This window comes from Euprymna scolopes, chromosome 11 (assembly GCF_053919585.1).
Source record: "Euprymna scolopes isolate OS-2025 chromosome 11, ASM5391958v1, whole genome shotgun sequence".
NCBI classification, from domain to species: Eukaryota; Metazoa; Mollusca; class Cephalopoda; order Sepiida; family Sepiolidae; genus Euprymna; species Euprymna scolopes.
This window is the reverse complement of record NC_136492.1, coordinates 3,597,086-3,615,462: the sequence shown is the minus strand read 5'-3', so window position 1 is coordinate 3,615,462 and position 18,377 is coordinate 3,597,086. Positions and strand designations below refer to the sequence as shown.

General features: G+C 29.5%; 1 protein-coding gene across 2 annotated transcripts in view; it reads right to left on the bottom strand.

The window, feature by feature from the left end:
- Positions 1–18,377, bottom strand: part of LOC145287735 (ubiquitin-protein ligase E3C-like) — a 113,353-nt gene that overhangs the window by 24,221 nt on the left and 70,755 nt on the right. For both annotated transcript variants that reach the window (XM_080135499.1, XM_080135498.1), the window contains exons 11-13: positions 11,730–11,816; positions 5,805–5,959; positions 3,724–3,977 (exon numbers count right to left, since the gene is read on the bottom strand). In XM_080135499.1, the coding sequence (XP_079991625.1) occupies positions 3,724–3,977; positions 5,805–5,959; positions 11,730–11,816 (496 nt within the window). The remainder of the gene's footprint in view (positions 1–3,723; positions 3,978–5,804; positions 5,960–11,729; positions 11,817–18,377) is intronic.

The window sequence follows — 18,377 nt, the reverse complement described above, 5'->3', positions numbered from 1 at the left end:
CTGCTCTTTAGTAAAATCAATTTTTCTTAATGTCATATGCAAACAAGGTGATCTCTTAATCGTATATTTTTCCAAGTAGCGTACTATATATAGAAATAAATGACAGATTAAAGCAAGACACGTTTCGTATATATTAATCAAATTGTGAACAAACAAACAAACAGGGATACAAACATATATATATATATATATTTCTGTTGAAAATATTTTTTCAATTATATTTCACTTTTTTTTATATAATCCTTAATTTAGGAATCTCCATGAAATTACAGAACATATAACAAACAAATGACAAAACTTTATATTCTGAATTTCATGATGTTGACCATCTTACAATTTATTCCTTTAATTAGGTTGAATTTTATTGCATATCATTCTTTCTGAAGTGTCCTCATGTCGAGATTGCATTTTTGAAATTAACCAGCTGTGACAATCAGGCTTTAGTAGGGTGTATTCCAATTCTTGCTGTAGCTCTTCATTTGAAGATGAAATCATAAAAATTAGTCATCTCACAAGATGAATAGCAATAATATATTGACTTTGCAAGAGTTTACAACTAGCAATACACATGAAAAAATTGAAATAGCATTGAATATTTCAATATTGGTATGCATAGAAAGAGCTTGATGAGCTAAGAAAGAATCTTTTTAAATTTTTGAAATCTGATTAAAATTAAGGAAGTTATGGCTATTTTTGTACCTCACACATTTGGATATTTTTCCCTCTTTAAGACCATATGCGTTTCGTCACATTTTTTGCACTACTTTTTCAGTAAAAATGTCATATCTTTGTTAAAACACAAGACTAAGAAATGAAATTTACCATATAAGTGTATTTTTGTACAAGGAATCAGAATATGCAACTGAAAATCTCCCAAAGTTTATGGTTTCCAAATAATCTGCAGTAAATGTGCATAAATATGCAGCAATTCCTTAAAAATGCCATGTATCCATAAACAGAAAAGTTGGAGAACTCAAAGTTGAATTGTAATGTGCTTTATGTACAAAAAACTTAAATCTAAACATAAGACCATTTAAAAATGAATATATTGCAATATTTTTTTGGTATTATTGTAGATTAACACCTTCTGTTTAACCCCACTCAACTCCTGACCACCCCTCCAAAATGTGATTCTACCTTTTTAGGAAATTATGTATAAAATGCCATGAAATACTTTAATGAAAGATAAACAAATTATTTTAGAATTGAATGTAAAATAAGTTCCTATTACAGGTCATTCTAGCATTTTAGGGCAGTTAACTTTTTTTTTCTATGGGAAAATATGCATGCTTTTTTTTTTTTTAAGATGATTATGTGTAGTTTTAAGAGGGTTTCTATGCAATGAGAATATGAGGAGGGTTGCCATTCGGTCTTTGAATTAATTGTAGGGCTAAGGAAAATTATGTGTGAACATACTGAAAACTTGACAGAGACAAAGCTAACAAAAACAATATTAGGGGGGGGGAGCGGTTAGTTTCACAAAAATTTAATGTAAAATAATTCATCATTTCCTGGCCATTCTAGCATTTTAGGACAGTTAACCAATTTATTTTTATGTGTATTTTTCTTTAAGGAAGGGTCTATTTTTTGTTTGTTTGTTTTAGATGCTTGTATGTGGCTTAGAGAGGTATTTTGTTGGGGGGCGCTTGCCACTCGAACTTAGTGTTATTGTTAGGGTTAAAGAGTGTTTTAGGAGGAGACTTGCCACACATAATTTGTATTAGAGGTAAAGTTAAGAGAGCTTTTTTTCAAAGAGAGCGTTCAAAAATTTGTTGATTTCTATTTTCGAGATTGAAGGTGTTAATTCCATAGGCCGTTTATACTACGCTGGAGCAGGTTGTAAAATATCTTTCGCTTAATAAGTAGAAAAAAAAATAACAAAATAGAAAGCTTCCTAATTGTAGTTTGATGTGTTTTCTAACTGCTTTTAAAATTTCAAGAATATTGATATAGATTTTGAGGGTTTGTATTACTATACACATAGATTCGAAAAAGTTGTCAAAAAAAAACAAATATATAACAAATAAATGTTATATAAAGCAAGTTACTTTTCTACCTAACTGGATAATTTTTTAGTGTTTTTATTTAATGTAACATGTTTATTCAGCTTGAAAACAGTGTTTACTAATGTTTTGGAAAATTTAAAATGGCGCCCGCCGCCCGACTCTCTTGAAACGGTGAGTTTGGGGAAAAGAGTTAAAAATAAAAAAGTAGACAAAATACTGCTAGAAACTCGCTCAATATGTTACCGTGACATAGGCTGACATATATTCGGTGAGTTTTTAACAGTATTTTGTATAGTTGTTTTTTAATTTTTAACTCCTTTTCTCAAACTTACCGTGTCAAAGAGAGTCGGGCCGAGCGCTATTTTTAATTTTCCAATACATCGGTAAACACTGTATGTATTTCGAGCTGAATAAACATGTTACAATGAATAAAAACACAAAAAATATATCCAGTTAGGTAGAAAAGTAACTTATCTTGCCTTTGATAACATTTATTTGTTATATATTTGTTTTTTGACAACTTTTTCGAATCTATGTATGAACGAGATTTTGATACTTATTTTGATTTAAAAAAAAAACATTTGTGGCTGTTCGCAGTAAAACATTGTTTTAATTCGTTGTTCAAGACTAATTTAAAGAATAAAAGTGCATGCAAGCTTCCTAATTGTAGTTTTTGTTTTTTTAACCATGTTTTTAAATTTGACGAGCAATGTAAGAAATTGCAACAGATTCATAATGCCGAATTGGTTGGGATTGTTATTATACATTCTGAAAACCGAATAGTTCTAAACTAATGTTATTCTGATAACAAAATAGCTCTCATTAAACGTATAAGAACATTTATATTCATATTTTCATATTTTTCTTAATTCGTTCTTGAATAAAAATTAAAGAACGCGTGTTGTTTACACTGTGCTGTGCTATGGCTGATTCTACAGGCTGGAGCTGCTGCTGCTTCTTTAAAATACTAACTTCATTTGACCAAATTCGAGAAATATAAACAATTTTTTTTTCGGGTCGGTCCTTTTAAATTATCAATTACCGCGGTCCTACTCAACATAAAATAATACTTTTAATTGATAAAGATAGTAAAAAGATTGATTTACTTACTACTGGGTGTCCGAATAATTTTTTTTTCAAAATGTTCAATACTCGTCATATTAAAGTCTTATTTTTAACACGACAAAAAAAGAAATGGTCAAAAATATTTCGGACACTTGACAGTATTAAGATTAACACCTCTTCTAATTGGTTCCCAAATTTCATGACGAAATTCTTCATACAATCACGGTACGGACCTTTAGAAAACAGGGGGGGTCATTACAAAACCTTACCGAAAACGCCATTTTATGACGTTCACATTTTTATCACTTTATTTGCTTAAAACTCTTAAAATATATAATGTACATTCATATTTATTAATTCATTTGAAAGTATATTCATTTCCGAACAAAACAGTAGTAATTTGAAGACTTGAAGTGCTTTGGTTTAAAAAATATGGCTATTTTAGTAGAACTACCTTGAAATCTGTGATTATCCAAAGCGTTTTTTCGTCCGTGTGTATTACTATTACAACAATTCTAAATGCCTGGAAACTTATTGAAGGCACCTCGTAGTATATAAAAGACCAACACAGGTATAAACAGCACGCACGAGTGAACACTTATTCGTTATTAAAAATATTAAAAAATAAAAAAGATGCCGAGTTTATCATTACCCGAAATAAGTGTCGCCAAAGTTGAGTTTGGTTTTTCGTTGAATTTTCTTCCGTGTTGAGTGAAATCCTAGTTTTATTGAGAGCTTGTTGGTAATCTTTATTCATGACTAATCTGGCTTCAGGGTTTGCAAGTTCTATGATTCCAAGGCATGCATCACGCAGGGTCAAGCTCATTGGCACCAATTCATTGAGGGAGAAAGGCATGCTGGTAGATTGTTCTGATTGAGTGTCTTGGAATTCAGGTGGCATTGAAGCTAAAGTTCAGGAAAAGAAACAAAAATAACTAAAATAAATTTCCGCAGTTTACAGAACGTGCTGAAATTGGTATTTAGAGATCCATTCTTAACATAGGTAGAAAGTGGCTTTGTTAACTACTCTGTACTTTCACCTAACAATTTAACAAACAAAAGATACAGTAAAAATCATTGAAAAATAGCACAGTTCATAAACTGCAGAAGTACAAAAAAAGAAATTCACATATCACACTAACAGGTCCATTAACGGATCAGGAAAAGGGATTTGTCAGCCAAGTCATTAGATTTGCGTTGCCTCACAATATGGGAAGAAGTTATAAAAATGGATGCAAGAAAGAGGGATGAAAAAAGACCTGATCAGAGATAGGTAAGTTTGGCAGTCAATTTCTAAAATCTGTCTAACACATAGCACCATGTAAAGCTGATGTTAATCGAATACGATAACAACAATGGTAATTCAATGTGAATGTAGTACATTACTACTACCACCACCTTGAGTTTTCGTCATCTGTTTGCTGTAAACTAGACTCCAGGGTGGGCAATAGCAGGCAGTGTCCCACAACTGCTCTCCATAATGTCAGATTGCATGCAATCATATCAATTGATGAGCCACAGTAGTGTTTGGGGCCTACCTCTTACTGCCATATAAGATGGCAGAGCAAATCATGATTTTCATGGTAAGTGCTCATCTGAGCTCCAATCCAAACTTTCATGAAAAAACACCATCTGAAAGTACTATCAATAATTTCCCCCCACTCTTTATCTGTGTCTACACCTAAACATAGCTTCCATGAAGAAAGCTTCTTTGTTGGAACTGCACACTGCAGAAAGGTGAAAACAATTCTTACACACACAAAGAACTTTCAACGTATGCTAGAAACTCTCGTATTCATACATGCACGCACACACTTTAACGAACATTCTGACTGCCATACATGTGCGTGTTGTGAGTTCATACAAGAACAATTAACTTCATGCATGATATACATTCACACACACGTATATATATATACATATGCACATAAAGTTATGAACAGTACATAGAGCCCGAGCAAAGCTGGGCTGAACTGCTAGTACACACACACACGCGCGTGTACACAGAACTCTCAATGTTCTCACCCTCTCGAGTTAAAACATTTTGTATGTATATATGTAACTCTCGAGTTAAATAAAACATTTTGTATGTATCTATATAACTCTCTAGTTAAATAAAACATTTTGTATGTATATATGTAACTCTCGAGTTAAATAAAACATCTTGTATGTATATATGTAACTCTCGAGTTAAATAAAACATTTTGTATGTATATATGTAACTCGACTCTTACGTTATCCTTCTTAACGCTTTTCTTTTAACGTCTTAAATGTACTTGTAGAACATAGTTTTCATTGTTGCTTGTTTTTATTATGCTGTCCTAGCAACGACGACCTCCAACTATCCAACTTATCGAACACGCAGCCTATTCCAGTAACCGGATCCTACACACGGTCGATAAGGGGAATTCAGCTATACAACCGGTAACTAAACTACACAATGGATCCCCCACATATATATAAACATTTGTAGGAGTTTTTACTTTTGAATTAATCACCAGAAAAGTCGAAGTGATGTTTTTCCTGTGGTTTACATCACGACCTGAATAAAACAATCCCTCTCTGACAAGTTGGTTATTAGAAATATGCAGAAAATACATTTTTATATTTAATGCGAGTGAAATAAAATATAAACAGGTGTCAGTTTTTGTTGCAAAATGAGACAACGGAGCTAAATGGAAAAAAAATAATAAAATTCTTAAAAATAAAATAAAAAAAATTATAAGGACTTACATTCAATGTCTCCATAAAACTCTGAATCGTGCAGGGTATGAAGAGAATGGCCGAATGCAGAGCAGAAGACCGAAAGAAGAGGAACGATAACCTTGACATCACCATCTGCTAAAGAAATGCCTCGAGCCAACATGTGAATAAGTGGCGTCTTTGTACTAAAAAGAGAATTTAAACAGATTCATATATATATATATATATATGTGTGTGTGTGTGTGTGCATGTTTAAAGAATAGCAGTATAGTCACATTCCAAATATTTTTCATGCAAAACAGCTAAAATTTCAGTACACTTTTTACAGATCGTTTCACCATTATTCAGAAACAAATGGTTATTATTATGTCAATACTGTCTATTTTTGTGCATACACTCTTCAGAAAAAATATGAAATTCTTTGCTTAGATAGAAAAAAATGCATGACAATATAATGTTGCAAGAAGAAAAAAAAAGTTAACGACTCCACATAGTGGTTGTTCTGGCAACCATCTTTGTTCATATACCTGTATATTTTTATAGATATAAAAACAAAAGAGTAAAAAAAAAAATAAAAAAATGAGGATTTAAAATGTGTTTTCATTGCAAAGAAAAAAAAGAATATCTGGCCTCAACATGCTGCTTTTCTAAAAGAATTGCAGCAGAAGCATATGTAGTCAATAATGTTTGTATAAATAGACATATGTAGTCAATAATGTTTGTATAAATAGACATATGTAGCCAATAATGTTTGTATAAATAAACATATGTAGCCAATAATGTTTGTATAAATAGACATATGTAGCCAATAATGTTTGTATAAATAGACATATGTAGCCAATAATGTTTGTATAAATAAACATATGTAGCCAATAATGTTTGTATAAATAGACATATGTAGCCAATAATGTTTGTATAAATAAACATATGTAGCCAATAATGTTTGTATAAATAGACATATGTAGCCAATAATGTTTGTATAAATAGACATATGTAGCCAATAATGTTTGTATAAATAGACATATGTAGCCAATAATGTTTGTATAAATAGACATATGTAGCCAATAATGTTTGTATAAATAGACATATGTAGCCAATAATGTTTGTATAAATAGACATATGTAGCCAATAATGTTTGTATAAATAAACATATGTAGCCAATAATGTTTGTATAAATAAACATATGTAGCCAATAATGTTTGTATAAATAGACATATGTAGCCAATAATGTTTGTATAAATAGACATATGTAGCCAATAATGTTTGTATAAATAGACATATGTAGCCAATAATGTTTGTATAAATAGACATATGTAGCCAATAATGTTTGTATAAATAGACATATGTAGCCAATAATGTTTGTATAAATAAACATATGTAGCCAATAATGTTTGTATAAATAAACATATGTAGCCAATAATGTTTGTATAAATAAACATATGTAGCCAATAATGTTTGTATAAATAAACATATGTAGCCAATAATGTTTGTATAAATAAACATATGTAGCCAATAATGTTTGTATAAATAAACATATGTAGCCAATAATGTTTGTATAAATAGACATATGTAGCCAATAATGTTTGTATAAATAGACATATGTAGTCAATAATGTTTGTATAAATAAACATATGTAGCCAATAATGTTTGTATAAATAGACATATGTAGCCAATAATGTTTGTATAAATAGACATATGTAGCCAATAATGTTTGTATAAATAAACATATGTAGCCAATAATGTTTGTATAAATAGACATATGTAGCCAATAATGTTTGTATAAATAGACATATGTAGCCAATAATGTTTGTATAAATAGACATATGTAGCCAATAATGTTTGTATAAATAGACATATGTAGCCAATAATGTTTGTATAAATAGACATATGTAGCCAATAATGTTTGTATAAATAAACATATGTAGCCAATAATGTTTGTATAAATAGACATATGTAGCCAATAATGTTTGTATAAATAGACATATGTAGCCAATAATGTTTGTATAAATAAACATATGTAGCCAATAATGTTTGTATAAATAAACATATGTAGTCAATAATGTTTGTATAAATAAACATATGTAGCCAATAATGTTTGTATAAATAAACATATGTAGTCAATAATGTTTGTATAAATAAACATATGTAGTCAATAATGTTTGTATAAATAAACACATGTAGTCAATAATGGTTGTATAAATAAACATATGTAGCCAATAATGTTTGTATAAATAGACATATGTAGCCAATAATGTTTGTATAAATAGACATATGTAGCCAATAATGTTTGTATAAATAAACATATGTAGTCAATAATGTTTGTATAAATAAACACATGTAGTCAATAATGGTTGTATAAATAAACATATGTAGCCAATAATGTTTGTATAAATAGACATATGTAGTCAATAATGTTTGTATAAATAAACATATGTAGTCAATAATGTTTGTATAAATAAACACATGTAGTCAATAATGGTTGTATAAATAAACATATGTAGCCAATAATGTTTGTATAAATAGACATATGTAGTCAATAATGTTTGTATAAATAGACATATGTAGCCAATAATGTTTGTATAAATAGACATATGTAGCCAATAATGTTTGTATAAATAGACATATGTAGCCAATAATGTTTGTATAAATAAACATATGTAGCCAATAATGTTTGTATAAATAAATATATGTAGCCAATAATGTTTGTATAAATAAACATATGTAGCCAATAATGTTTGTATAAATAAACATATGTAGCCAATAATGTTTGTATAAATAAACATATGTAGCCAATAATGTTTGTATAAATAAACATATGTAGCCAATAATGTTTGTATAAATAGACATATGTAGCCAATAATGTTTGTATAAATAGACATATGTAGCCAATAATGTTTGTATAAATAGACATATGTAGCCAATAATGTTTGTATAAATAGACATATGTAGCCAATAATGTTTGTATAAATAAACATATGTAGCCAATAATGTTTGTATAAATAAACATATGTAGCCAATAATGTTTGTATAAATAGACATATGTAGCCAATAATGTTTGTATAAATAGACATATGTAGCCAATAATGTTTGTATAAATAGACATATGTAGCCAATAATGTTTGTATAAATAGACATATGTAGCCAATAATGTTTGTATAAATAAACATATGTAGCCAATAATGTTTGTATAAATAGACATATGTAGCCAATAATGTTTGTATAAATAGACATATGTAGCCAATAATGTTTGTATAAATAGACATATGTAGCCAATAATGTTTGTATAAATAGACATATGTAGCCAATAATGTTTGTATAAATAGACATATGTAGCCAATAATGTTTGTATAAATAAACATATGTAGCCAATAATGTTTGTATAAATAAACATATGTAGCCAATAATGTTTGTATAAATAGACATATGTAGCCAATAATGTTTGTATAAATAGACATATGTAGCCAATAATGTTTGTATAAATAGACATATGTAGCCAATAATGTTTGTATAAATAGACATATGTAGCCAATAATGTTTGTATAAATAAACATATGTAGCCAATAATGTTTGTATAAATAGACATATGTAGCCAATAATGTTTGTATAAATAGACATATGTAGCCAATAATGTTTGTATAAATAAACATATGTAGCCAATAATGTTTGTATAAATAGACATATGTAGCCAATAATGTTTGTATAAATAGACATATGTAGCCAATAATGTTTGTATAAATAAACATATGTAGTCAATGTTTGTATAAATAAACATATGTAGCCAATAATGTTTGTATAAATAAACATATGTAGCCAATAATGTTTGTATAAATAGACATATGTAGCCAATAATGTTTGTATAAATAGACATATGTAGCCAATAATGTTTGTATAAATAGACATATGTAGCCAATAATGTTTGTATAAATAAACATATGTAGCCAATAATGTTTGTATAAATAAACATATGTAGCCAATAATGTTTGTATAAATAGACATATGTAGCCAATAATGTTTGTATAAATAGACATATGTAGCCAATAATGTTTGTATAAATAGACATATGTAGCCAATAATGTTTGTATAAATAGACATATGTAGCCAATAATGTTTGTATAAATAGACATATGTAGCCAATAATGTTTGTATAAATAAACATATGTAGCCAATAATGTTTGTATAAATAAACATATGTAGTCAATAATGTTTGTATAAATAAACATATGTAGCCAATAATGTTTGTATAAATAAACATATGTAGTCAATAATGTTTGTATAAATAAACATATGTAGTCAATAATGTTTGTATAAATAAACACATGTAGTCAATAATGGTTGTATAAATAAACATATGTAGCCAATAATGTTTGTATAAATAGACATATGTAGCCAATAATGTTTGTATAAATAGACATATGTAGCCAATAATGTTTGTATAAATAAACATATGTAGCCAATAATGTTTGTATAAATAAACATATGTAGCCAATAATGTTTGCATAAATAAACATATGTAGTCAATAATGTTTGTATAAATAGACATATGTAGCCAATAATGTTTGTATAAATAAACATATGTAGCCAATAATGTTTGTATAAATAAACATATGTAGCCAATAATGTTTGTATAAATAAACATATGTAGCCAATAATGTTTGTATAAATAAACATATGTAGTCAATAATGTTTGTATAAATAGACATATGTAGCCAATAATGTTTGTATAAATAGACATATGTAGCCAATAATGTTTGTATAAATAAACATATGTAGCCAATAATGTTTGTATAAATAGACATATGTAGCCAATAATGTTTGTATAAATAGACATATGTAGCCAATAATGTTTGTATAAATAAACATATGTAGCCAATAATGTTTGTATAAATAAACATATGTAGCCAATAATGTTTGTATAAATAAACATATGTAGCCAATAATGTTTGTATAAATAAACATATGTAGCCAATAATGTTTGTATAAATAAACATATGTAGCCAATAATGTTTGTATAAATAAACATATGTAGCCAATAATGTTTGTATAAATAAACATATGTAGCCAATAATGTTTGCATAAATAAACATATGTAGCCAATAATGTTTGCATAAATAAACATATGTAGCCAATAATGTTTGTATAAATAAACATATGTAGGCAATAATGTTCGCATAAATAAACATATGTAGCCAATAATGTTTGCATAAATAAACATATGTAGTCAATAATGTTTGTATAAATAAACATATGTAGTCAATAATGTTTGTATAAATAAACATATGTAGCCAATAATGTTTGTATAAATAAACATATGTAGTCAATAATGTTTGTATAAATAAACATATGTAGCCAATAATGTTTGTATAAATAAACATATGTAGTCAATAATGTTTGTATAAATAAACATATGTAGTCAATAATGTTTGTATAAATAAACATATGTAGTCAATAATGTTTGTATAAATAAACATATGTAGCCAATAATGTTTGTATAAATAAACATATGTAGCCAATAATGTTTGTATAAATAAACATATGTAGCCAATAATGTTTGTATAAATAAACATATGTAGTCAATAATGTTTGTATAAATAAACATATGTAGTAAATAATGTTTGTATAAATAAACATACTATAATTATACTCTTAATTGTACTTTTACTTGTTGGTTTCAATAAAAAGCACGGCAATGTTGGCAGCTGGTTTGGCTGCCTCATACCCAGCATTATAATCTCCAAAGGAAGAAAATTAAAAAAAAAAAATAAAATAAATAATACACACAAACAAATCAAGTTTGAGATTTCTAAAATAGATAAGAGAAGTGACCGCATGTTCACCACAAATAAATAATGCGTCGACCGAATAGATAACATGATTTTCCAATAAGAAATATTTTAAAAGCATTTTTATTTACAAAAAAAAAAAAAAATTACAAAATTGATAAAAGGATAAACTCACCCACTAACAGATATAGTGTATCGGAAAGTACATTCAATCCATAATCGTTTCATGAAATCCACATTAAATGCCAACGTGTACAACAATCTGAAAAGTATAACAAAAGAAAATCAAAAGATACAAAATCAATATAATCTATTATATAAATCTCACCTGTCTGTTTAAAATGAATGTATGTATGAAAAAAAAAAATAAATAAATAAATAAAACTATGAACTAACTGCCCTGATGAAGCTATTTAGCAAATTATTGGACTTACAACACCAACAAAAGGACATAAAAATGATTTTATCATTTTCCTGACACCTAAAGTTTTCAAAATATTCAAATTTCTATTCAAAACAAGTGTCTTTAAATAGTGTTCAACTATTTTCTTATTTGTATGTAAGTACGTCCAAGGATGGAATACTGTTGCCATATCTGGGCAGGAGCTGCTAAAAAACAGCCTATCCTGCCTTGACAGAGTACAAAATAGACTTCGTGGCTTAGTGGGGGATGCCCTTTTCTCTACCCTGCAACCTCTCTCCCACAGAAGAGACGTTTCGAGCCTATCCTTGTTTTATCATTATTTCCATGGCAGGTGCTCGTCTGAACTCCAATCTCTGGTCCCCCATTGCCAATCTTTCACGAAAAACACCCGTCTAGCTGAATCCACTGTGAAAAATTCCCCCCACTCTTTATCTGTGCCTAAATCAAAACGCGGATTCCATGAACAAAGCTTCTTTCTTAGAACTGCACGCCTGTGGAACTCTGTTCCGTCTGCCTGTTTCCCACCGGACTACAACTTGGATGTCTTCAAGTCCAATGTTAACAAATTCCTAATAAACCGCCCCCTTAAGTAAACACTTTATCAAATCTCCACACTAACGTAATGTACTTGCAATAACCCTTATCCCTGAGTGGCTTCCAGGCCTTGATAAGTGGTGATCACTGTGTAAAAATAAAAAAAAATTAAAAAAAAAAAAATGTATGTTTGTATGTCTGTCTAAAACAGAGATGACGGATTTTAATGAGATTGGTATCATTTTGAAGTTCGCCCTTCGGACAACAAATATCGAAAACTGACTACAACCGTTAATTCCTTCGCCCTCAATTGGGCACTTTTCTACAGGAAGGAGTTGCTTTTTTTGCAGATATTTTTGAAAGTCATCCCTTCTTTACGATTGACTAGCTTTAATTTAAACCTTCGTCACTTCCGGTTTGGCGATATAAACAATGGCAAAGACGTCATGTTTTTGTTTTTTTCACATTCTTTTCCTCCTTCGCGGTACAGGTTCAAGCCTGCCTACTACCACTTTTTTTTACTTTTTATTTTTAGCTCAGCACACTTCCAAACACACGGGCAATGCCAGGTACTCAGGCTAGTTGTTTTATAAATTGATCACATTGTGACGGCAATATGGACTGCTTAATAGAAACAAATTATTCTTGGTGAGAGAGAACAGTACTATCCAACTTCTAATTCTCTGGTCAAGTTTTTTTTTTATTAAAATTATATAAAATAAATTAACAAAAGTATTTGTATGATGTATGTACTTGTGACAAAAACGAAGACATCATATTCCAAAAATCACATAAATTGATCTAATAGTTTTATTTTTAAATAAAATAAAATAAAATTTTACGAGTGAAGAGTGCTCGTCTCGTCCGCCATTTTGAAAATCTAAAGAAACAAAAGGAGAGATAACTCGACAATACTTAGATTTTTGTTGTAATGTCTACAAATTCCCATTAATCACTTAAAAATGATTTTCTTTATAAAAAATAAAACTATTTGATTAATTTACATGATTTTTGGAATATGATATTTTCGTGCCAAAGTCGCTGGAAAAATTGTGGAATCCTTCTACCGCTCCAGAAGATATCTCACCCATGATGCAATTCTCTATCTATATAAAAGCCAAGTAAGTCCAAGGATGGAGTACTGCTGCCACATCTAGGCAGGAGCTGCTAAAAACAGCCTATCCTGCCTTGACAGAGTACAAAATAGGCTTCATGGCCTAGTGGGTGATGCCCTTTTTTCTTCGCTGCAATCTCTCCCCCACAGGAGAGACGTTGCGAGCCTGTCTTTGTTTTATCATTACTACCATGGCAGGTGCTCGTTTGAACTCCAATCTCTTGTCCCCCCCCGCCAATCTTTCACAATAAACACCCGTCTAGCTGAAACCACTGTCAAAACTTTTCCCCACTCCTTATCTGTGCCAAAATCAAAACGTAGATTCCATGAATAAAGCTTCTTTCTTAGAAGTGCACGCCTGTGGAACTGTTCCGGTTGTCTGTTTCCCACCTGACTACAACCTGTATGTCTTCAAGTCCAATGTAAACAAATTCCTGATGAACCGCCCTCCCCTTAAATAAGACACTTTAGCAAATCTTCAACACTAACGTATTGTACACACAATAACCCTTATCCCCGAGTGGCTTCCGGGCCATGATAAGTGGTGACTACCTTGTAAAAAAAAAAAAAAAAAAAAAAAAAAAAAAAAAGTACATACATGTTTTTTTATTTTTGTTTTTATAATACAAGTTATTCTGGACCAGAACCAAAATTAGTTCCAAAATCTGAAAGTTTTCTTTTTTTTTTTTTTTTTTTTTTTTTTTTTTAGTTTTTACATCTTTTACTTAAAGTAGCGGAGAAAAAAAATTTATTCATTTTTAACTAACAAAATAATAAAAAAAATAGTGCACATCTTGTTCAAAGTTAAAATTTTCTAAAACTTGCGCTCACCTTAAAATTGTTACACTAACCATGATACTTGACTTTTGCATTTTAAAGTTATTTACAGATAATTTTATATAATCAACAGTAGATTCTCGACAGTGCAATGTAGATTATAATGTATTGTGGACTAAGTGCAGGTAGGCGTGTGTAGCTGGTACATTGCGGGGAGTGGGGGTAGCTAGAGCAGGCGATCAAGCAATTTCACAGATTCCACGGACAATAACAGTATGGGAGGATGGAACATTTGTTGATCCTTATTCAATCCCGGACAATGTCGGGTCTCCATACTGGTACACTAGCAGTATCAGAATTTTTGACACCCCTAACACGAAACTGCGAATACAATATAAAAATCTCGGAATTTCTCTGTTAAAAGTGGGTTATTTATTTTCTTTATGGATTATACTTCCAAAATAAACTATTACAGTTGTTTTAAAAGTAATAGAAATATTTTTTTTTTTTTTTTTTAAAACAGTAATGAATTTTCCGAACTCAATATTTTTCAATTTTTAAACTCAATATTTTTCAATTTTTAAATTTTAAAAATCTATCAAAATTTTTCTTTAGATTCTATTTTTACGATATTTTCAGGGTCAATGTGAAATTTTATGTTCTTTCCAATAAATCGAATATAATATTTTAGACAAACGTTTTTTTTTTTTAAATTCACGAACCCCCCCCTCATCCCAATTTTTAAGTGTCTATTAAAAAGTAAATACTTAATTTAGTCACCCGAAAGTAAATAATTAATTTACTCACAAATTGAAGAGAAAAGGTCAATACATAATATATTCAAATTTAAAAAAAAAAACAGTGTTCTTTTAGAATTTTACCTGTAAAGTTTGAAGTTTAAAACCTTTTTTTTAAACCACGTTATTCGTTTTTTTTTTTTTTTTTTTTTTTAATGGAACCTTGGTCCTTGCTCCTTTAATTGAAAAAAAAATTAGGGCTTGAATTACATTTTTCGAGGAGTTATAAGCTTGGAAAGACAGGGGGTCGAATAATTCACGCCTCCCATTTTGTAAATGTCTAATAATAATTAATTTAGAACCCGATAAGTACATAATTATTTATTCACAAATTGAAGAGAAAAGGTCAATACATAATATATTCAAATTTAAAACAAAAAAAAAACATAGTGTTCTTTTAGAATTTTACCTGTAAAGTCCGAAGTTTAAAACCTTTTTAAAAAAAAAACACTTTTTTTTTTTTTTTTTTTTTTTTTTAATGAAATCTTGGTCCTTGCTCCTTTAATTGAAAAAAAAAATTAGGGCTTGAATTACATTTTTCGAGGAGTTATAAGCTTGGAAAGATGGGGTGGAATTATTCGCTATTTTCACGAAATTTCTGACACTGCTACTGGTACACTTATATATATACAGGGTGTCCACAAGTCTGACTACATTATGTAGCCAGACTTTGTGGGCACCGAGTAGATTATGTAGCCAAACTTTATGGGCACCCTATATATATATATATATATACTAGCTGTACCCGGCCACGCGTTGCTGTGGCTCAGTTTGTTAAAATGGAACACATGTGAAAGTAGAGAAAAGTTTGATTCTTTTTGTCAAGAGAATGTACAAATTATTTTTTTTTTTAACAGATGTTAAAAAATAAACAGAAAAATACTTCCATCATTAATTATGCAAAAAAATAAATAAAATGTTCATTTAGTGTTTCAATATGCTTATAAATTACGATAAAACTTGCTGAGTATGCACTGTTTTACGGTTGTTGTAAAAATGGAATGGAAACTTAAATTTCGCTTCGTTTTAATCTTTCTTAATTTTTTAATTGTGCCCCACCCCAAACGAATATAATCAAAACAGTAACATTCAACAATTGTACCTTATGTATATAAAGCACAAAATATTTATAAAAAAAAATTTTTTTTTTTAAAAAAGTTAATAACGAAAGGGAAATAATTCCATTTTTAAACGAAAAAGTCAGTTTACCTAACTTACTGTATTAATGCTATTTTTTTTTAAGCAAGAAAAAAAAAAGGTAAATATCCAGATACGCTACTACAGAACACCGACCACTCTAATTTATTTTTTTATAGGTAATTGAGGTCGCTGACAACGAATCTGATAGTCAAACTTGGGGCAATTTACCGTTTGCATGGTATTTACCCCTGAACCCACAAACTTCTTTCCACCATTTTGCAGCTTCCGTTTATGCTACGCGCATGCACGCTGTAGCATAAACGACGGCTTCACAAAGCAAACTACGTTGGGGGGAGGGGATTTTTTTTTTCCAGGACATAGAATTTTCTAATTTTCAAAAATACATTATAGCGCTCTTTGGGTGGAAAATTTAAAATTAGCTGAAAAAGAAATAAAATAAGAAAAGGAAAGCACACCAAGTTGGAATATGGTTGGGAGGGGGGGGGGTAATTTATCTGTTTTTTTTTTTTTTACTTGGAACATCGAATTTTCAAATTTTCCGTAAGTAACGCACTGACATTTACCAATTAGAACACCATTTAACATTTTCCAAAGATTTTACTTTGTACATTGGGGGCGCGAGCGGGGGGAATGTGATGTTGGCGCGCGCGCCCCAACATCACCCCCCCCTCCCCCCAAACAAATTAGAGTGGTCGGTATTCTGTAGTAGCGTATCTGGATATTTACCCAAAAAAAATATTTAGGTTTGGCTATAAATTCCTAAACTCATTTCACCCTAAATAATTTAGGTGACTGAAATAGGAATCTAATTGAATCTTTAATTTCCTGAATAGTATGCGAGAATTACGGATTTTAGGGGCTTTTTTCGTAATGTTACTGTAAAAATTATTTTTTATTGTTACAAATTACGATACTTTAAAAGAAGCAAAAATAAATTCTTGCGTTTTTTATTTACTACTGAAAACCATAACTTTAGTAAAGGTATTTTTTGTTTAGACAAAATAAATCATTTTCACTAAGAGTTAAGTAAAAATAATTAGTTCATTATATTCTGCGATCATTATTTGAAAAATACTGCAATTTTCATTAAAATTGGTTAATTTCCTGATTTTTGGTGAATTTTTAAGTAAAGGGAGGAGTCAAAATGTGTATACACTTTGAGCGTCGGCATTCATTTTGCGACCACGTGTGGTTAATTTAAATTAAAGTTCAATCACATGGTTACATTATCAATAATCATGTAATTATATTGTAAACACATTCTGTTTACATTAAGCCTGTAGTGTTTTTTTAGTGATGCAATGTTGTCAACTGAAATTTAAAAAAAACCCGCGAGATCAGGAGAAAGAAATGTCCAGAAAATCGCTAAATAAATATGCTACATTGAATAAAAACACGAAAAATATATCCAGTTTGGCAGAAAAGTAACTTATCTTGCCTTTGATAACATTTATTTGTTATATATTTGTTTTTTTACAACTTTTTCGAATCTATGTGTACAGTAATACAAACCCACTAAACTTCGGAGGTTGGACCCCCCCCCCCAAACCTAAAATGTACTTGGAAAAATCGATTTTATAGTGAGATTTAAGAATGGTTAGTCAAAAAAAAGGTGAAAAACAAAACAAATAATCAATAAATAATTGTTACCAAAGGCAATAAATGCTACTTTTTTTTACTTACATTAGATATTTTCAAGCGTTTTTCTTTATTTTTTAATAATCTAATGCGGGTGTGTGGGTGCGAAATACCTCCATATTTTCTAGAATTTCCCGCTAGATTGTAAACGAAATCTCCAGATATAGCAGGAAAACCGCTGAATTGTAACACTGGTCACGTGACAGGAAGCGGTAATAAATAATTGTCCCTAAATAAAAAAAAATGGCCTCTCGGTACAAAGAAATCCACCTATTTATCATAGAAAAATTAAGTATAATGTTATATAATTAAAAAGAAATATATAAAAACACACATGGATATAGTAAACATATTATACCAAAACGTGGAAGCCATCCG